General features: G+C 55.1%; 1 protein-coding gene and 1 long non-coding RNA gene across 25 annotated transcripts in view; one reads left to right on the top strand and one right to left on the bottom strand.

The window, feature by feature from the left end:
* Positions 1-11,468, bottom strand: part of GRIN1 (glutamate ionotropic receptor NMDA type subunit 1) — a 29,905-nt gene extending 18,437 nt beyond the window's left edge. For 4 of the 24 annotated variants that reach the window (XM_071217133.1, XM_071217134.1, XM_071217135.1 and 1 more), the window contains exons 1-4: positions 6,693-11,468; positions 5,129-5,311; positions 3,183-3,317; positions 256-432 (exon numbers count right to left, since the gene is read on the bottom strand). In XM_071217133.1, the coding sequence (XP_071073234.1) occupies positions 256-432; positions 3,183-3,317; positions 5,129-5,266 (450 nt within the window). In that variant the 5' untranslated portion in view covers positions 5,267-5,311; positions 6,693-11,468. Of the gene's footprint in view, positions 1-255; positions 433-3,182; positions 3,318-5,128; positions 6,206-6,692 lie in introns of those variants that run through there. The other 20 variants (XM_071217124.1, XM_071217125.1, XM_058302768.2 and 17 more) reach the window with 16 other exon arrangements.
* LOC131279549 (uncharacterized) overlaps positions 5,583-17,948 on the top strand; it is a 64,341-nt gene continuing 51,975 nt past the window's right edge. The window contains exon 1 of the long non-coding RNA XR_009186977.2: positions 5,583-5,794. This is a non-coding gene — a long non-coding RNA (uncharacterized lncRNA). The remainder of the gene's footprint in view (positions 5,795-17,948) is intronic.

Below are 17,948 nucleotides of genomic sequence, written 5' to 3'. Positions count from 1 at the left end.
GCGGCGCGGGGTGTTTGCGGAGCTCCAGGCCCTGCCCTGGCCCCGCAGGGACTGACACGAAGGAGATTTCGACTAATGGCAAAAGCGAGTGAAATGAGCCGAGGACAGGCCGGGGCGGGCGCTCGCCAGACGTGGTGGTGCGGGCCATGCAGGATGGAAAGAAGAGGGTGTTCGACACGGAGCCACAGACACGGCGGCGGGCGCGCCCGCTCCTCTCCTCTCCTGCTCCGCGCGCAGCGCCGCCGCCGCGCTCACCTTGGACTCGCGCTCCTCCAGCAGCGTCTCCAGGCGCTTCTGCGCCGCGCGGCCCTCGTGGTCGTCGCTGACGAGGAGGATGATGTGGTTCCAGCTATAGACGCGCATCATCTCGAACCAGACGCTCGACTGGTGGGAGTAGGGCGGCACCGTGCGCAGGAAGCTCAGGTGGATGCTCTGCGGGGGGCGCGGGGCTGAGGCCGGCAGGGGCGCACCCAGCACCCCCCGCCCCAGACGGCCAGCAGGGGTCAGCCGGCACCCCACCCCAACGCCAGCGTGGCAGGAGCCTGCCAGCACCCCGCCCTGGACGGCCGGCAGGGGCCAGCCAGCACCCCACCCCAGAGCCCGGCAGGGGCCAGCCAGCACCCCACCCCAGAGCCCGGCAGGGGCCAGCCAGCACCCCACCCTGGACGGCCGGCAGGGGCCCGCCAGCACCCCACCCCAGAGCCCGGCAGGGGCCAGCCAGCACCCCACCCTGGACGGCCGGCAGGGGCCCGCCAGCACCCCACCCCAGAGCCCGGCAAGGGCCAGCCAGCACCCCACCCCAGAGCCTGGCAGGGGCCCGCCAGCACCCCACCCCAGAGCCTGGCAGGGGCCAGCCAGCACCCCACCCTGGACGGCCGGCAGGGGCCAGCCAGCACCCCACCCCAGAGCCCGGCAGGGGCCCGCCAGCTCCCCACCCCAGAGCCCGGCAGGGGCCAGCCAGCACCCCACCCCGGACACCAGCGCGGCCCTCCTCACAGCCTGGACCTGAACATGCCTCCCTCCCAGCTTGGCCCTTCCCCCCGGGGGCACCTGCTGGGCCTGGGGTCCTCTCCCTCCCGCCCCTGCTGGCTCCTCCCCTCCCCCCACATCATCTAATCTGAGAAATGGAGGAGGCCTCGGTGTTGCCTCAGCCGGACTCCAGGGGCACCTGCTGTCATGGGCTTGTTCCAGGGGTGAGCTCACCCCCTCGCAGAAGCCCCCCCCTTGCTGGACACCCGGAAGTTCTTGCCGACAGGCAGCAGTGGGGCGACCCCGGGGGCTGGGCAAGGGGCTCCCCAAGTTGAAGCCTTCCCACTGCGGACAGACATTACATCTCCACCAGAGCCTGCCGCCCACTGGCCTTGCCTGCTCCTCTGTGTCCTCTAGCTGCCACCCAGCCCAGTGTCCTGGCATGGCCAGGCCAACCTGGAGTAGAGCAGGCTCTACTGCCTTCACCTAGGTCCTTCGTGTCTGTCCAGGTGGGCGCTAGTCCTTTTAGTGTCCCTGAGCACCACACTGGTCTTGTGGTACTCTGAGGCCTCCAGATTATTTTTTCACGCACTCCCTCTTTGTAACCTGGGGACGGTGCTTTGGATCCCAAGGGCAAGCATTTCCCTGTGCCTCTGTCCACCATCCCCCTGACGAAATGGGCTGCAAGGCAGGTTGTAGGTGAGGTCTTGGACTGAGCCTGACTTGGGGCCTCCCTGGCCTGCGTGTTGGGCCTGACTGTGCTGGAACCGGGCGCTGGACTGGGGTGGAGCAGTGAGCCTCGGGCATCGCTTTGGGCCCCCCTTGGGGGCTGGGTGCTGGGCCGTGGTAGGCTGGGCCCCCGCTAGGTGAGAGTGCTCCCCCAGCCTCACTGCTCCTGGCCACTTTCCTCTGCACAGTCTTCTGTCCTTTACATCTGAGGACACAGGTGCCCAGAGAGCAAGGGAGCCATGGCCAGAAGGCACAGGACGGCCCTGCTCCCCGCCAGGGGCGAAGCAGTGCCTCGGCTGGTCGTCGGGCCTGCAGCGCTCTCAGGAAGGGGGCTGCAGCCGTCCTCGGGAACCCCTCCCTGCGGCTCTGGGGAGCTGGCCTCACTTCCCCCACCTAAGGGCAGCCCACCCCGTCTTTGCCAGACACCCCTGGACCTGGTTGCAATGAGCTCTGTGCCCTAAAGCAGCTCGTCTGGGGCTGCGGGCACCGGGCAGGCTGAGCTGGAGAAGAGCAGAGACCCGTGAGCGCCAGCCCACATCCGACCTCAGGTCCAGGCACCAGCAGGGTGTCCCCTGCCCAGCGGCCCCCAGCCCACTGTGGAAGAGACTGTGGGAGCCCTTCCAGCCCGATGTGCCCCCCGGGTGGGGCCTCCCCGCACCGGGGGCCGACTGGCAGCTGGGCGCCCTCAGTAAGACCCTCGCTCCCCGGGCTGTCCTTTCCTCGCCTGCAAACTCCGTGCCCTCTCAGCCCCACACTGCCCGTCCAGGACTGGACAGCGCTAGCCGAAGGCCCCAGCCCACCGACCGTGAGGGGGCCAAGCCCAGGCACCCTTGGTTGTTGACAAACAGCAGCCCGGGCCAGCGTCCTCTATCAGGAGCGGCCCCCCTGGTGGCCCCATACACACGTGGCCATCCTGGGTGGACAGGCAGGGACTGCAGCTGCCCCTGAGTCTGGTGTGATGCCCCGGGCTCGTCCTCCATCCTCCACTTCTCCAACTTCCCCTTCAAGGCCGAGCGCCACTTCTTCCAGGAAGCCCCCTTCACCCCTTCCCCTGCCCATTGGTGTGCATCTTCTCCTGAGGCTTTACTGCAGCTGTTAGTCAGTGGTCACGTGCGTGTGCGCGAGTGTGTGAGGCTGTGCTTGTGTGTGCGTGCACGTGAGTTCAGTGCACAAGCGCATGTGGATGCACGGGTGGTATACGTGATTTACGCGTGTTACGACAGCGTGTGAACCCTGCGTGGTGAGTGTGTTCAGTGTGTGTCAGTTGTGTGAGCGTGTGGTGTGTGATGGAGCATGTGTGTGCACGGTTGTGGCGCATGTGGGCGTGGCTGAGTGGTGGCGTGTACGACTTGTGAGTGTGCTTGTGTAAGAGCACGTGAGCAAGCCTGTGCGCCGTGGGAGTGTGTGAGCGCTGCGCCCACGCCGCGCGCCCCAGCCTCCCTGCGCTGAGTGGAGGCCAGCTGGCCGCGCCGCGGCCCACTCACCTTGTCTGAGTAGATGGACATGCGGGTGGTCAGCCCCAGCACGGGGATGCGGTAGAAGCCGGCTGTGTAGGACACGGGGGTGGGGGTGAAGTGGTCGTTGGGGGTGGGTGGGTGGCTGACTAGGATGGCATAGACCTGCAGACACAGGAAGGGACGTGAGCGCGGCCCGGCAGCTCCCCGCGGGGATGCCGCAGCAGGGGGTGGGGTGTCCTGGTGACGCCGTTTGTACACACACAGCCCCGGGTTGCCGGCCGAGCCTGCCCAGACACACAGGCAGCGAAGCAAGACGCCCAGACCAACCTCTGAGGATACAAGGTCTTTAGAGACAGGGCGGGGCAGAGAGGAGCCCGGGGGCCGAGCGATGCACACAGTGGGACCACGGGCCCCTCCCCACGCCACTGAGCAGGAGCCCCCGAGGGGCAGCCCCGGGGCGTGTGGTGAGACCCTCGAGGCGGACGAAGGCCTGAACCGTGAGGTCCCTGGGGCCCAGCAAGGACCCCTGACCGCCCACAAGGACAAGGAGAGAGGCGGGCAGGCAGCGCCCAGGAGCCCTGCGGTCCCTCCCACAAGTGCCCGTGGGCCGGGCAGCAGGTCCGGCAGCCCCAGGGCTGGCTTGGAGGCGCCACATCCTCCTCCAGGAAGGGAAGGGGGTGCCAAGGGCAGCCAGGCCGGACTGAGGCCCCTGTCCGGGGATGGCTGAGGCCAGGGCCCGGCTCCTGCTGAGGCCATCTGCTCACTCCCAGCCCTGCCCACGGTGGAGGTGGCACGCTGGCCTCGGTGCTAGGGAGGCCTGTGTCACCCTGAGCCATGGCGCCACCTCTTCGGCATGTGGGGTGGGGGCGCCCTGCATGTGGGGGAGCTGACTCGTAACTGAGGGAACTGGCTGTTCTGAGGGGCCAGTGCCCATGGCTGGTAAAGCTGTGGGCAAAGTGGGGGTCCCCAGAGAGGGCACCTCCGCTCGGCCGCACTGCATCCCTCCCTCACCCCAGATGGAACGTGTGACCACAGCCACGGGCCTTGGTGCTGGGGCAAGGGCGTGGCCTGTGAAGTGGGGAGGGGGAGCCACGTCTCGCTCTTCTGGCCCTCATCTCCCGGCTGCAGCCAGGGGTTCCTGGCAAAAAGCTATTTTCAGTGTTTGTGTGTGCATATGTGCACACACGTGGCTACGCAGGGGTTCACGAGGCACGCTGGGATAGGTACATCCCGACATGGGTGTGTTTGTGTGTGTGTGTGTTCGTGATTACACCCGTCTCCCGTGGGTGTCTGTGGCCTGGGAGGTGGAAGCTCACGTGTTAGTGTGTGCACCTGGCTGTGTGTGTCATGGGTGTGGGGCGTGAGCGTGAGCAGGTACAACTGTGTGTGTGTGCACGTGTTACGTGCGTGCGTGGGCGCCGTGCCACGGGTGTGAGCGTGGGTGAGCGGCGCGTGGCGGCAGCCTCTTACATCAAGCGCTGCATTGCAGGGGTGCTCCGGGCTCCTCCCCCGCAGCGGCCGGCCCCTCCCCCTGCCGGGAACACCCGGTTCGCGGCTGTGCTGGTGGCTGGAGGGAAGGGGGGGGACGACGAAGGAGGTTCCAGAAGCACAGACAAAGGGGGTCCCAGGGGCCACCTGCCCGAAGCCCTGCAGTGTGGCATGTGGCTGCTTGCCCCCCACCCCGAATGCCCACCCCCACACTGACCCACGCTGACAAAAGCCACCGACATGCGCACACGTGCCCACACGCCGAGAGGCGGCCAGGACCTGAGCCCCTCTGAGCACCGGCCGGTCTGGGGGCCGAGATGGGGGGATGGGGAAACGTTCTCCACAACGAGCCGGTGGCCCTGGGGGCTGTCTCTTCAGGGCAGGGAGGGGCCAGAAGAGGAGGGGAGGAAACCCGGACGCACGGGGGCCGCAGGGGAGGAGGGGCGGGCTGGCGCAGGGGGGCCGTGGCGGCGGCGCGCGGGCACCTGGCTGGAGATGAGGTCCTCGCACACCGACAGGGCCATCTGGATGGCGTTGGGCTTGTGCGTGACGGAGGTGGCGTTGAGCTGGATCTTCCAGGAGCCGTGCCGCTTGTTGGCCTGGTTCACGGCCTCGCGGAACATCTGCTCGTGCTTGCGCGTGCTCAGCACCGCGCCGATGTTGACGATCTTGGGGTCGCAGGAGGCGCGCGCGAAGGAGCAGGAGAGGAGCAGGGCGAGCGTCAGCAGGCTCATGGTGCTCACGGGCTCCCGCCGCGGGCCTGGCTCTGCGCAGCGCGAGCGCGGGGCCCTCCGCGCATCCGCCTTCCGCGCCCGCGGGCTGGGGCGTCACGGCTTCCCCGGGAGCCTCGGTCCCGGCTCCAGCTGCGGGAAGAGGGGCGCCCGGGCCTGGGGCCGCGGGGGGCTGTGACCAGGCAGGCGGAGCCACGCGCTCGGGGCGGCGCTGCCGGCGCTGTCCGCGGTGCTGAAGCGGCCCCGGCGCGCTTCCCTAGCGCGGTGCGCGGGCGGGAGACCTGCGCGGCGCGCGTCCCGGCCCGAGGCTGCGGCGACTGCGGCAGCTGCGGAGCCAAAAGCGGAGCCGACGTCTCCCTCCGGTCCCGCCGCCCCCGCTTCCCAACACGGAGCCGAAGGGGGCCGCCTCCGCGCCTGCGTGTGCGTGAGCAGTTGTCAGAGCGCGCGAGCAAGGGGGAGCGCGAGCGAGTGGAGTCAGGGTGCGTGCGTGTGTGTGGAGGGGGTCGCGGGGCAGTGGGTGGTGCCGCCTTGGGCCTCCGGGAGCTGAGTCTGAGAGGGCTGGAGGGGTCCGTGGCAGGGCGAGCTGCCTGCCCCTGCGCCTCCTTTCACCTGGCCGGATGGGAGCCGTGAGCGCGCGTGTGAAAGCCTCCCCACAGCGACATTTCAGCACCCGACCGGGTGGGCTGGAAAGCCGGAGGTGTCCGGCGGCCCTAAGCCGAGACTCTGGGGGGAAGGAGACAGTGGGGCTCCCTTCTCTCCAGAAGGCTAAAAAATGGGGGAGGGCCCCCATCCGCCATGTGACTGGAGGGTTGAGGAGAATAGGGAGGGTGAGGGCGGCTGCCTCGCTGTGAGCAGAGCAATCCAGGCCTGGACCCGATCGCTGTGGAGACCAAGTCGAGAGGGCGCTCCCACGCGGAGGTCAGCCCCGGGAGGCGCTCGCTGCAGCGCCCGTGTGTGGGCTGTGGGCGAGGCGGGCCCCAGCTCCCCCCTCCCCGCACGCCTCCCACCCTCCTCTCCCAAGGCCCCTTCCCAGAGGCTCCCTGCCCCCCTGGGCCTCATGATCCTAATTCTTGGCCCCTCCTCTCCTAGAGTGTGCTCCCACATCCCAACTCAGAGGAGGGTCAAAGCCCCGCCCCTGCCAGTGACGTCACAGTTTCCAATAGCAACTGAGGATTCTGCAGACCCCACAGCAAAAGCCCCCGGTAGGGACAAAGCAGGGTGGTCTCCACACCCAAGTGCCGCCCTCGGCAAGAGTGGGGAGGAGCCACGCCCCTTGTCAGGGCCACACGCCGTCCCCTCCAGCTCCTCCCGGGCTGACCTTCCCCCGATGCCAGCGGCAGATGCTGCGAAACTCCCGCGCCAGCGCAGGGGCGCGGGGCTCCGCCAGCCGCGTTCCTTCTCCTCCCTCTCCGCGCAGGGGACGCGTTTCCTGGGCCGCAGCCCGCGCCGTGCTGCCGCAGGTCCTGCGCCTCCCTCGCTCCGGGCGCAGGGAGGAAGGAGCACCAGCCCTGGAGACCCTCCTCCGTGTTGGATGCCTGCAGGGTGCCCCACCCGAGCGCTGGTGCTCCCCCTAAAGCTGGACTCCTAAAGGACGGCCGCACCGCTGGGGGCGTGGTGGGGGTGCTTCTACCAGGGAACCCGTCCAATCCGACGAGGGGGGCATGCCCCCCAGGAAGCCCGCCTACCAGGGCGCCAACGCAAGCTTTTGCCCTGAGCCTCTTCACATGCCCCAGTGTTTGGGGACGGAGTACCTGGCCGCAGCCCCCTCCCCGTGAGTGAGTCTCCTCTGGGCTCCGCTCCCCAGTTTGGCTTTTGGGTCCCCCCCCAAGCCCCACGGTGGAGACCTGGGCTGCCCCTGGGGGCGACCTGGTTAACAGGCGGGGCCCTGCCGCAGTGGGACAGCGTCCTCTGCTGAGACCCCCGGGCGTCTCTCCGGCTTGGTCCCATCTCAGTGCTTGTCAGTTCTGCCCAACACTCCTTCCTTCAACTGGGGGGAGCTGCTCCCCGACTTCAACCCTGCGGTTCTAGGAAGGGCTCTCAATCATACAGCCGTCCTTCCTGGGCTCCCGTTGATTGGCCCAGGGGCTGTCACGTGACCCACCAGGTTACTTCCCTGCGATCCCGACTAGACAGGAAGCTGAGGGGGCATCCTGCCTGCAGGTGAAGCCTTGAGACGCAGGCCTCAGAGCTCCCTGGGGTCCCACTTCCCACCTAGAGGAGGTCGGTTAGAGAGGGGAAGCTAACGGGCAGGAAAGAGGGTGCGTGCACTGCCATCTCCAGGCACCCCTGCGCGCGCTGGCCTCACCTCCCCATCGTCCTCCTGTGGGCGAGGCTGCACATTCACCCTTCACTCCCTAGTGGGCACCCATTAGGTGCCAGGAACTGTCCTCAGCGATGGGGATGCAGCGGGAACAGCAGACGTCATGGCGCCAATTTGAGCGTCTGATAAGACGTACCTGAGACCGTTCCAGACAGTGTTAATGCTTGAAGAAAACCCAAGCAGCACACGGCGGTGGAGAGGGGTGGGCACGGGGTGGTCCGACCTTTGTTTGACGTGCTTCCCTCAGCGTGGAGCTCAAGTCCTCTCCCTTACACTGGACTTGGCGATTCGCTTCTAGGAACGGAACGTGCAGGAAGAGCTGCCCTGTCTGAGCAGGCTTCCATCTGGGGCAAGCGGCCACCCTGCCGTGGAGACACGCCTGCAGCCAGGGTGCGTGGGAGCGAGTGCATGCCACCATCCCTGCTGCCGTGGAAGCAGGTCCTCCGGCTGATGCCGTGGCTGAGTGAGCTTGCCCCACCCGGGCAAGCTGCTCCAGGATTTGATACGCAGAATCTATGGGAGAGATTTTTTTTTTTCTACTTGGGGTAATTATGTAGCAAGAGAAGACTACCAAATTAATACAGGTTAGTCTTTCAGGGAAATTCTCCCCTGAGAGATACTGGAGAAGATTCCTGAATGAACTGATAGAGCAAGCCATGACAATATCTGCAAAAAAAAGCGTCCCAGGGAGAGGCAATGGCAAGTAAGGATGCTCCGAGGCTGGAGGGCAGGCGTGGAGTGGAGAGAGCGATAGGAAGGCAGACCGGGAGGAGGGTAGAGCAGGCAGGACCCTTAGGCTGGGAGGCTCCAGATGTATCCTCCCTGAGGAGGTGAGCAGCCGAGGCTTCAGACATGGAGAATGACAGGATTCAAAGGACTTTTAAAAAAGATTATTTAAAATAAATATACATAATATAAAATCATTTTAACCATTTTAAGTGGATAATTCTTTGACATTAAGTATATTGACGATACTGTGTAGCTCTCACCACCATCTATTTCTGGACTAATTTCATCACCCCAAATCCAAACTCACACTCAGGAGCAACCACCCCCTGGTCGCCACTATTCTGCTTTCGTCTCTACGCATTTCCTCATTCTGAGTATTTCCTGTAAGAGACATCGCACCTTACTTGTCCTTCTGTGCCTGGCTTATTTCACTCGACATGTCTTCCAGGTTCATCCGTGTTGTGGCATGCACCGGCTCTTGGTCCCTTTTCACAGATGGACCACTTTTGTTTCTCCATTCTTCGGTCTTTAGACACTTGGGCTGCTTCTACCTTTTCACGATTTTGAATAATGCTGCAGTGAACATTGTTGTACAGTTGTCTGTGCAAATCCCTGCTTTCAATTCTTTTAGAAATATCCCTAGAGGTAGGATTCTTGGGCCATATGATAGTGCCATGTTTAACTTTCTGAGGAACCGCCAAACTGTCTTCCACGGCGGCTGTGACATTTTACATTCCCATCACCAATGTAGGAGGGTTTCTATTTTTCTACATCCTCACCAACACTGTTATTTTCACTTAAAAAAAAAAAGTCATCCTAGTGGGTGTGGAATGGCATTTTATTGTAGTATTAATCGCATTTCCCTAATAGTTAATGATATTAAGCATCTTTTCATATGCTTATAGGCCATTTGAATATCTTCTTTGGTTGTGTATTGTACTGTTGTTGGATGGATTGTTCTATAAATGTAGACTAAGTGAACCTGGATTATAGAGTTATCAAATCTTATATAACTTTACCCAAATCCTTTCTAGTAGTTCTATTTACTATCTACTAGTCTACTAAGAGATATTGAAAACTCCAACTATAATGGTAGATTATACTATTTCTCTTTTCAATTCTATCAATTTTGTTTCATATATTTTATTTGGTATATACACCTTTTGGTGTTAACTCTTATTGAATTTACTCCATCATTACGTTATATCTTTCTTTATTCCTGATATTATTCTTGTTGTGAAGTCCACTTTGGTAATAATACAGCCACTCCAACTTAATTAGATTTAAGGCTGCATGGTGCATATTTTGTACCCTTTTACTTTTTTTGTTTGCTTGCTTATCCATTCACCTGTTGACGGACTCTTAGGTGGCTTCCGCCTTTTGTCTTTTGTGAACGCTGCTGTGCTGGACGGTGGCGGTCACGGCTCTGACTGAGCCCTGCTTTCAGCTCTTAGGGGTCACACCTTAGGCGTGGACTTGCCAGTTTCCTTTATGTTGTTGTGTTGTAGGAGTTTTTATTCTATTGGGTATGAGATGGTATTTTTTTGTGGTTTTGATTTGCATGTCTCTGACAGTTAATGATGTTGAGCATGTTTTCATATATTTATTGGTCTTTTGGATATCTTCTTTAGAGAAATGGCTGTTCAAGTCTTTGCCCCATTTTTAAATTAGGTTGGTTGTCTTTTTGTTGTTGAGTTGTGGGAGTTCTTTAAATATTCTGGATATTAAACCTTTATCAGATATATGGTTTCCAAATACTTTCTCCATTCTGTAGGTTGTCTTTTTACTTTCACAATAAAATCCTCTGAGGCACAAAATTTTTAAATTTTCATCGAGCCCATTTTATATCTTTTTTCTTTTGTTATTTGTGCTTTTGTAGTAAATTCTAAGAAACCACCTCTTAATGCAACATCCTGAAGATGTTTCCCTAGGTTTTCTTCTGGGAGTTTTATAGTTTCAGTTCTTATATTTAAGTTTTTGATCCATTTTGAGTTAATTTTTATATTCATTTCTTTCATTCCTCATTATTTTGCATATGAATACAAGAAGCTTTTTTATTTTGATAAAGATATATTCATGTTTTGTTTTTTGTTTGTTTTTCTTCTCTTTTATTTTTGAAGCCAATTTGTGAACTTATTGTTTTGTAGATCATGTTCTCTTTTTTTTAAGATTATTTTTTATTTATTTCTCTCCCCTCCCCCCCCCCAAGTTGTCTGCTCTGTGACCATTCGCCGTGTGCTCCTCTGTGACTGCTCCCATCCTTATCAGCAGCACCGGGAATCTGTGTTTCTTTTTGTTGCGTCAACTTGTTGCATCAGCTCTCCATGTGTGCAGCGACATTCTTGGGCAGGCTGCACTTTCTTTCATGCTGGGCCACTCTCCTTACGGGGTGTACTCCTTGCGCGTGGGGCTCCCCTATGCGGGGGACACCCCAGCATGGCACGGCACTCCTTGCACATGGGGCTCCCCTACGTGGAGGACACCCCTGCGTGGCACAGCACTCCTTGCACACATCAGCACTGCACACGGGCCAGCTCCACACGGGTCAAGGAGGCCCAGAGTTTGAACTGTGGACCTCCCATGTGGTAGGCGGATGCCCTATCCATTGGGCCAAGTCCGCTTCCCTGATCATGTTCTTTTGATGTGTGATATAAAAAATTTTCACCTAAACCAAGATCACAATGGTTTTGTTATGTTTTCTTCAAGAAATCTTATGGCTTTAGGTTTTATATTTAGACCTATGATCAATTTGAGTCAACTTTTGTATGTGGTTTGAGATATGGATAGAAGTTCAATTTTTGTTTTTTACTTATGGGCATCCAATTGTTCCAGCATCATTCGTTGAAAAGGCTGTCTTTTCTCCTCTGAATTGCCTTCGTCAAAATTCAGTTGTCCGTGTATGTGTGGATCTGTTTCTGGACTTTCTGTCCTTTTCCATAGATGTAATTGTCTCTTTGACCCTTGAGGTATAATTTACATACAATAAATTTCACTGATTTTAAGAATACAAATATAAAAAAAAAAAAACTAAAGAAAAAGAAAAAACAAAAAGAGAGAGTAAAAAGGATACAAATCAATGATTTTCAGAAAATTTACAGTTATGTCACCATTACCACAATCCAGTTTTAGGCTATTTCATTCCCAAAAGATCTCTCATTCTCATTTGCCATTATTTCCTGTTACCCACAGTCCCTATATCCTCTGCTTTCTATACCTATTGATTTGCTTTACCTAGACACTTTATACAACATAGGGTCTTCTTTAAACATCTAATTCAGTGCTGTTCAAGATGTACACAATCTTGTGCGACCATCATCCCTATTCATTACCAAAACTTTTCCATTGAACCAAATAGAAACTATACTAGTTAAGCATTAGCTCCCAATTCTCTACATCTACCCTGGTCCCTGGTAACCTATATTCTAGTTTCTTACTTTATGAGTTTTGCTTATTCTAATGATTTTGTATCAGTGAGATTATATGAGATTTGTCCTTCTGTGCCTGGCTTTTTTCACTCAAGATGATGTATATGTGGTTTCCAAATACTTTTTTCCCATTTTGTAAGATGTCTTTTTACTTTCATAACAAAGTCCTTTGGTGCACAAAAGTTTTTAAATTTTTTTGACGTCCCATTAATCCATTTTTGTTGTTGTTGTTATTGTTACTTGTGCTTTGGCTATAAAGTCTAAGAAATCATTGTCTAACACAAGGTCCTGAGGATGCTTTCCTACGTTTTCCTCTAAGAGTTTTGCAGCTCTGGTTCTTAAGTTTAGGTCTTTGATCCAATCTGAATTGATTTTGTATGTGTTTGAGGTAGGGGTCCACCTTCATTATTTGCATATAGACATCTAGTTTTCCCCAGACCATTTTTTGAAGAGACTGTTATTTCCCAATTGAGTGGATTTGGCACCATAGCAAAAAATAAATTGGCTGTAAAAGTGAGGATTGATTTCTGAACTCCCAATTCAATTCCATTGTTCTACATGTCTGTCCTTGTATTGGTAGTCAGCTGTTTTGAGTACTGTGGCTTTGTAATAAGCTTTAATATAAGGAAGTATGAGTCCTCCAACTTCATTCTTTTTTTTATTTTTATTTTTTAAAGATACTTAGATTATATAAATGTTACATAAAAAATGTAGGGGATTCTTATATGCCCCACTCCCTACCCCTCCCATACTTCCCCACATTAGCAATATCCTTCGTTAGTGTGGTACATTTGTTATGTTCTTATTTAACATGTTTTTGGCTATTTGGAGCCCTTTACTCTTTCATATAAATTTGACTATTGTCTTTTCCATTTCTGCAAAGAAGGCTGTTGGAATTTTTATTAAGATTGCACTGAATATGTAAGTTGGGTAGAATTGACGTCTTAACAATATTTAGTCTTCCAATCCATGAACGTGGAATGTCCTTCCACTTATTTAGGTTATTTGATTTCTTTTAGCAGTGTTTTGTGGGGTTCTGTGCACAAGTCCTTTACGATTTAGTTAGATTTATTTCTAGGTTTTTTATTCTTTTAGTTGCTATTGTAAATTGGAGCTTTTCTTTATTTCCTTTTCAGATTGTTCATTACTGGTGTTTAGAAACTCTACTGATTTTTGGGTGTTGATCTTCTACCTCCACCCCATTCCTAAATTCATTTATTAGTTCTATCAACTTTGTTGTGGACTTTTCAGGGTTTTTGGTATATAGGACTATGTCATCTGTAAATAGGAAAAGTTTTGCTTCTTCCCAATTTTGATATCTTTTATTTTTTTCTTTTGTCTTAATGCTCTAGTTAGAACTTCCATTAAAATCTTGAATAACAGTGTGATAATGGGCGTCCTTGTCTTATTCCTGTTCTTAGAAGGAAAGCTTTAATTCTTTGACCACTGAGTATGATGATAGCTATGGGTTTTTCATATATACCCTTTACCATGTCGAGGAAGTTTCCCTGTATTCCTAGTTTTCTAAGTGTTTTTTTCTAGAAGGGGTACTGGATTTTGTCTGTGGTGGCTCAGAAATATGTACCCTGGAAAAACATGTTCTTAAACTTATCCATTCCTATAAGTGAGAACCCTTGCAAATAGGACCTTTTGATGAGGCTACTTGGGTTAAGGTGTGGCCCAGGTGAATTAGGATGGGTCTTAATCTTATCACTGGAGGCTTTATAGGAAAGTTACGTATAGAGAGAGCCACAGAGAGAAGAGCCGGAAGCTCGATGTCAGTGGAACCTGGAAGAGAAAATGGAAGTCAGGAGAGGGCACCGTGTGTATTGCCATACGACAGAAAAGCCAGGGAGCAAGGATCGCTGGCAGCCAGCCCTGACACGCCGCAGTCTTCTGAGAGAAAGCGTCTCTTGATGATGCCTTGTTTTGGGCTTCTCCTTTGGCTTCTATTTGGGTCAAAACCATAAGCCAATAAATTACCATTGTTTAAGCCAACTCATTACATGGTACTTTGTGGGCTTGCTATTTTGAGCTTGCTACTTTGAGTTAGCAACCCACGAGGACCGGGCGGGCTTCCACGGCTCGGCGGTGAGCCCCTAGGCCAGCGCGTAGGCCTAGGTTCTCCAGGTGTGGGGGACGCGCGGTAAAAACCACGGAGACAGCCTGTGAGAGTGAGCTAGTCCACTTTATTGCGGAAATACACTTGATTATATAAGGTCGGGTCAAGGGAGGGGTAGGAACGGGGGCGGATGAACTACGGGGCGGTAGTGGATAGGCAGAGCTGTGCAGGCAGCTATGAGGTAGGCGGTGAAGGATAGCAACGGCTGGAAAAGGGAGATAACAAAGGCTAGGAGGAGGGGTGAAGGAAGGCAGTAACAATTGCTCCTTTTGTTTTATAAAAAAAGGGCGTGAGAGAGTAGGGGGATGGGCTGTGGAGGGTGAGAGAAAAAGGGGGCAGGATCGACTGGCGATGGGCAAATGACATATCATTTGGCCAGAATGTATGCATAGCCCTTAGGGTCGGTGCGTGCCGGTGCTAGACGAAATATCTAACATGATGTTGCGCACGCTTTTTTGGGGTGGCTAGCGCTGTGGCTGGCTTAACCGCGAAGGACTCTCAGACGTATAGCAATAAAGGGGGGCGGAGGGTGCACCCAAGCCCTTTACGCCGAGGGAAACGAACCCGTGCCGGCGGCTAAGGTCAGGGAGTTTCACAGCAAGCAGCTTCACAGGCGGGAAGTACGGTGGGAAGGGGGGCGAGGACAAGGGCGAGATTGAGGAGCGAGATCAGAGGTAGCAAGACGGTGGTAATGGATTTGAACAAACGAGGAAAATACACTGTCAGCGTGATCTTTGGCAAGGCGGATGATTCGTCGAATGGCCCAAGGACCAACGGTGAGACCTAGGATGATGAGCAGAACTGGGGTTATTAGCGGGAGGAGATAGGGGAGGAGGGGCTGCGGGAAGCCCCAGGAACCAGCAGTTTGGGCTCGTTCAAGTCGGCGTTGGTTGAGACCTTTTTCAAGTTCTTTTAAGCTGGAGTCTACTAAACCGGTATAGTTGGCATAGACACAGCATTCTTCTCCCAGAGCTGCACATAGGCCACCTTCTTTGAGGAGGAGGAGGTCAAGGCCTCGGCGGTTTTGCAGGACAACTTCTGAAAGGGAATTGAGGGAGTCTTTAAGATATTTGACTGCATCTCGGAGGTAGATGATATCAGAGTCTACTGCTTGTCTGAGGTTTTGGAGGGCGGAGGCTTGTGTGGCTAGGGCTGCAACACCAGTGGCAGCTCCAGCTGTAGCTAGGAGGGAAGTGACAGTGAGTACAGCAGTAATAGGTTCGCGTTTGTGGAGGTAAATAGCTTCTTGAGTGTGGTCAAAGGCTTCAAAGAAATGTAGAGGAGTGTGATAGATGACTCGAGGCGTGAGGAGGATGAGAGCACACGTTTCTTTGGTCTTGTTAAGTGTGGCAACAGATAAGCATGGGGTAAGTCCGGTGGAAGAGCAGAGCCATTGGGTGGTGTTTAGGGGAACTAAGTATTTGGCAGAGATGTTTGGGGAGGTATAGTTGGTACAGGCAGTAAGGCTAGGAGTGTGGGAGGAACGGGGGTGAATGCATAAACCTTTGGAAGAGATGTGCGTAAAAGTGAGTGGGACATGAGTAGATTGATTCCAATTGCAGGAAGAGGGGGAATCGTCGGTGGAGGAAGTAAAGAGTGGTGAAGGGATAGCAAGTGGATCATAGAGGGGGAGGCTGGGGGAAAGACACAACCAGCAAGAGCGAGTGAGGTTGGGGTGGGAGGCGTTGAGAGAGGAATAGGAGGCGTTTAGGAGTTTGAAGTAGGGACTAGAGGGGATGAGAGGATGTGGTTGTATACCTGAAGCGGGGGGGGGAAGTGGGGCTTGTAGAAGGGACGACGGCGGCCGAGGTGGAAGAGATTTTGAGGGGGGTAGATGAGGACGGAAGAAGGTGAACAGTGGGTGAGGGAGGAGGGTTAAGGATGTGGTTGGGACCAATAGCAGAGGGTGGGGTGGAGACAACACGCTTTTGGATTTCAAACAAAGCGCCACGATCATAGTTGCTCATATACAACCGGAGTCCATAGGGGCGAGCGGCCAGCCATGTATCGCCGTTTGGGTTTTTTACTGTCAGCCAAATGAAGTCCCAACGGGAATTGTTGGCTACTTGGAGAGAGAGATACGGGTCTCTGTTGGGGGCGCCGGACCATCCATGGGCCATGGTCACACATCCCCAAGAGGGACAGTAGAAGTGTGATGGGTCATGACAACCTCGAGCACTAGCAGGACAGATGTAAAAACCAGACACAGGGTTGAATTGAGGGCCAAGGAGACGGTTGTTTCGAGAAAGCAGGCATGCTGTATTCCCGCCTCGACAGGATGAGGAGGAGTGGTGGCCTACTTTCGCTTTTCTGATGTTGCTTACTTGGCATTCGGGACGGAAGGAGATTCCAGCAAGAGGGCAGATGTGTGTGAGAAAGGAGGGAGCGACACTAGTAACATAAGCGAGAATGCGTTTTTCCGGGAATGTCTGCAAGGTCCAGTTGAATGGCTGATGGGACGAGGAGCTTTGGGCAGAGGAGGCTAGAGACAACATGAGAATGAGGAGATGGATGAGGTAGGGAAGGGTAGGGGAACAGGAGGCGGGGGTGTGAACAGAGCGGGCCTGTCGGAGGAGCTGGAGAACTTGGCGCTCGATGGGGTCATCATCTTCAAGGGAAAGACGGCTTAGGCGGCGGGCAAGGAAGCGTTGTCGACGTCGTTCGCGGCGAGAAGGAGCTGGTGTGGTTCTCGCAGACGGTGGTGTTGGAGAGGTAGGCTCGAGTGAATTTGCTTGGGGGCGCATGGTGGTCATGGGAGGAGGGCGACAAGGGAGGTGAAAACGCCAATTAGAAGTAGAAAGGCGACAGCAAGGAGAAAGCGTTGGCGGAGGTTCCAATCTGCTGGGGCTGTAGCCGCAAGACAGACAGCTGAAAAGATTGTTAAAAAAATGAAGACTATAAAAAAGAAGTATAAAAGTGGGTGAGGGTGCGAGGGGAGTGGGAAGAGCATCTGCACTGAGAGTTCTTCTCTGATAAGTTGTAAGGCACGTTTCGGTGGAGGTTAGGCACTTGTCAGCAGCAGGTTGTAGAGGCGGCAATAAGGCTCTTCTTGTAGACTGTGCAGAGGTGAGTCCTTTTGGGGAATCTGTAAAGACAAAGAAAGGAGAAGAGAGCCCTCATAGGGGAGGGACAATCAGCAGAAGGAAACTCGGAGAGAGCACTTATCTAATATAAACATTTCAGGGAGGGGCTGGTTGGTGCTGGATTTGAGCGAATGGGGCGACATCTGGGCCTCCGCAGTCAATGTTGTCTCTTACGGAGGGCATAGTGTGTTCATCATTCGGTGGAACTTTGGGGTCGGTGGCAGGCCGGATGTAGCGCCCAGGAACCCAGAGCGGTTGTGGCTCGGAGTCTGGGAAGACACAAGCAAAACCTCTCCCCTGTGCTAGCAAGGGAGCTGGATCTTGCCAAAGGTTTGTGGCAGGGTCTTTCCAATGAACAAGGGGAACTTGCGAAGGTTGCCACATGGGTCCCCAATGTTTATGGGTTGGGGAGAGTCCTTTGTCATCGAAGGTCAGGAGATTGTGATGGATAAGGCAGGCAGTAATGACGTCGGCAGGGGCCTTGTGGGGAGAGGAAGCTTTTTCCTTTTGAATGAGTAGCTTGAGCTGCTGGTGAGTACGCTCAATAATTCCTTGCCCTTGCGGGTTGTAGGGGATGCCGAAATGATGTGTGATGTGGTACATCTGCACAAAGCTGGCAAAGGTGGCACTGCGATAGGCTGGTCCATTGTCGGTTTTGAGATCCCAGGGAATTCCCATGAATAGAATGGCTTGCCGAAGCGCTTTGATGCAATGTTTGGCACTCTCTCCTGTGAGGGGCACGGCATAGCATAGGTGCGAGAAGGTATCAACTGCAACATGAAGATATTTAAGGCGCCCAAAAGCACTAACATGGGTGACGTCTAGCTGCCAGCGGGAGTTAGGCCGCAGGCCGCGGGGATTAGCTCCGTGGGGCTGCAAGGGTCCAAGGGGTAGC

Source organism: Dasypus novemcinctus, chromosome 8 (genome assembly GCF_030445035.2).
Source record: "Dasypus novemcinctus isolate mDasNov1 chromosome 8, mDasNov1.1.hap2, whole genome shotgun sequence".
NCBI classification, from domain to species: domain Eukaryota; kingdom Metazoa; phylum Chordata; class Mammalia; order Cingulata; family Dasypodidae; genus Dasypus; species Dasypus novemcinctus.
The sequence above is the reverse complement of the archived record's forward strand: the minus strand, read 5'-3'. Positions and strand labels throughout refer to the sequence as shown.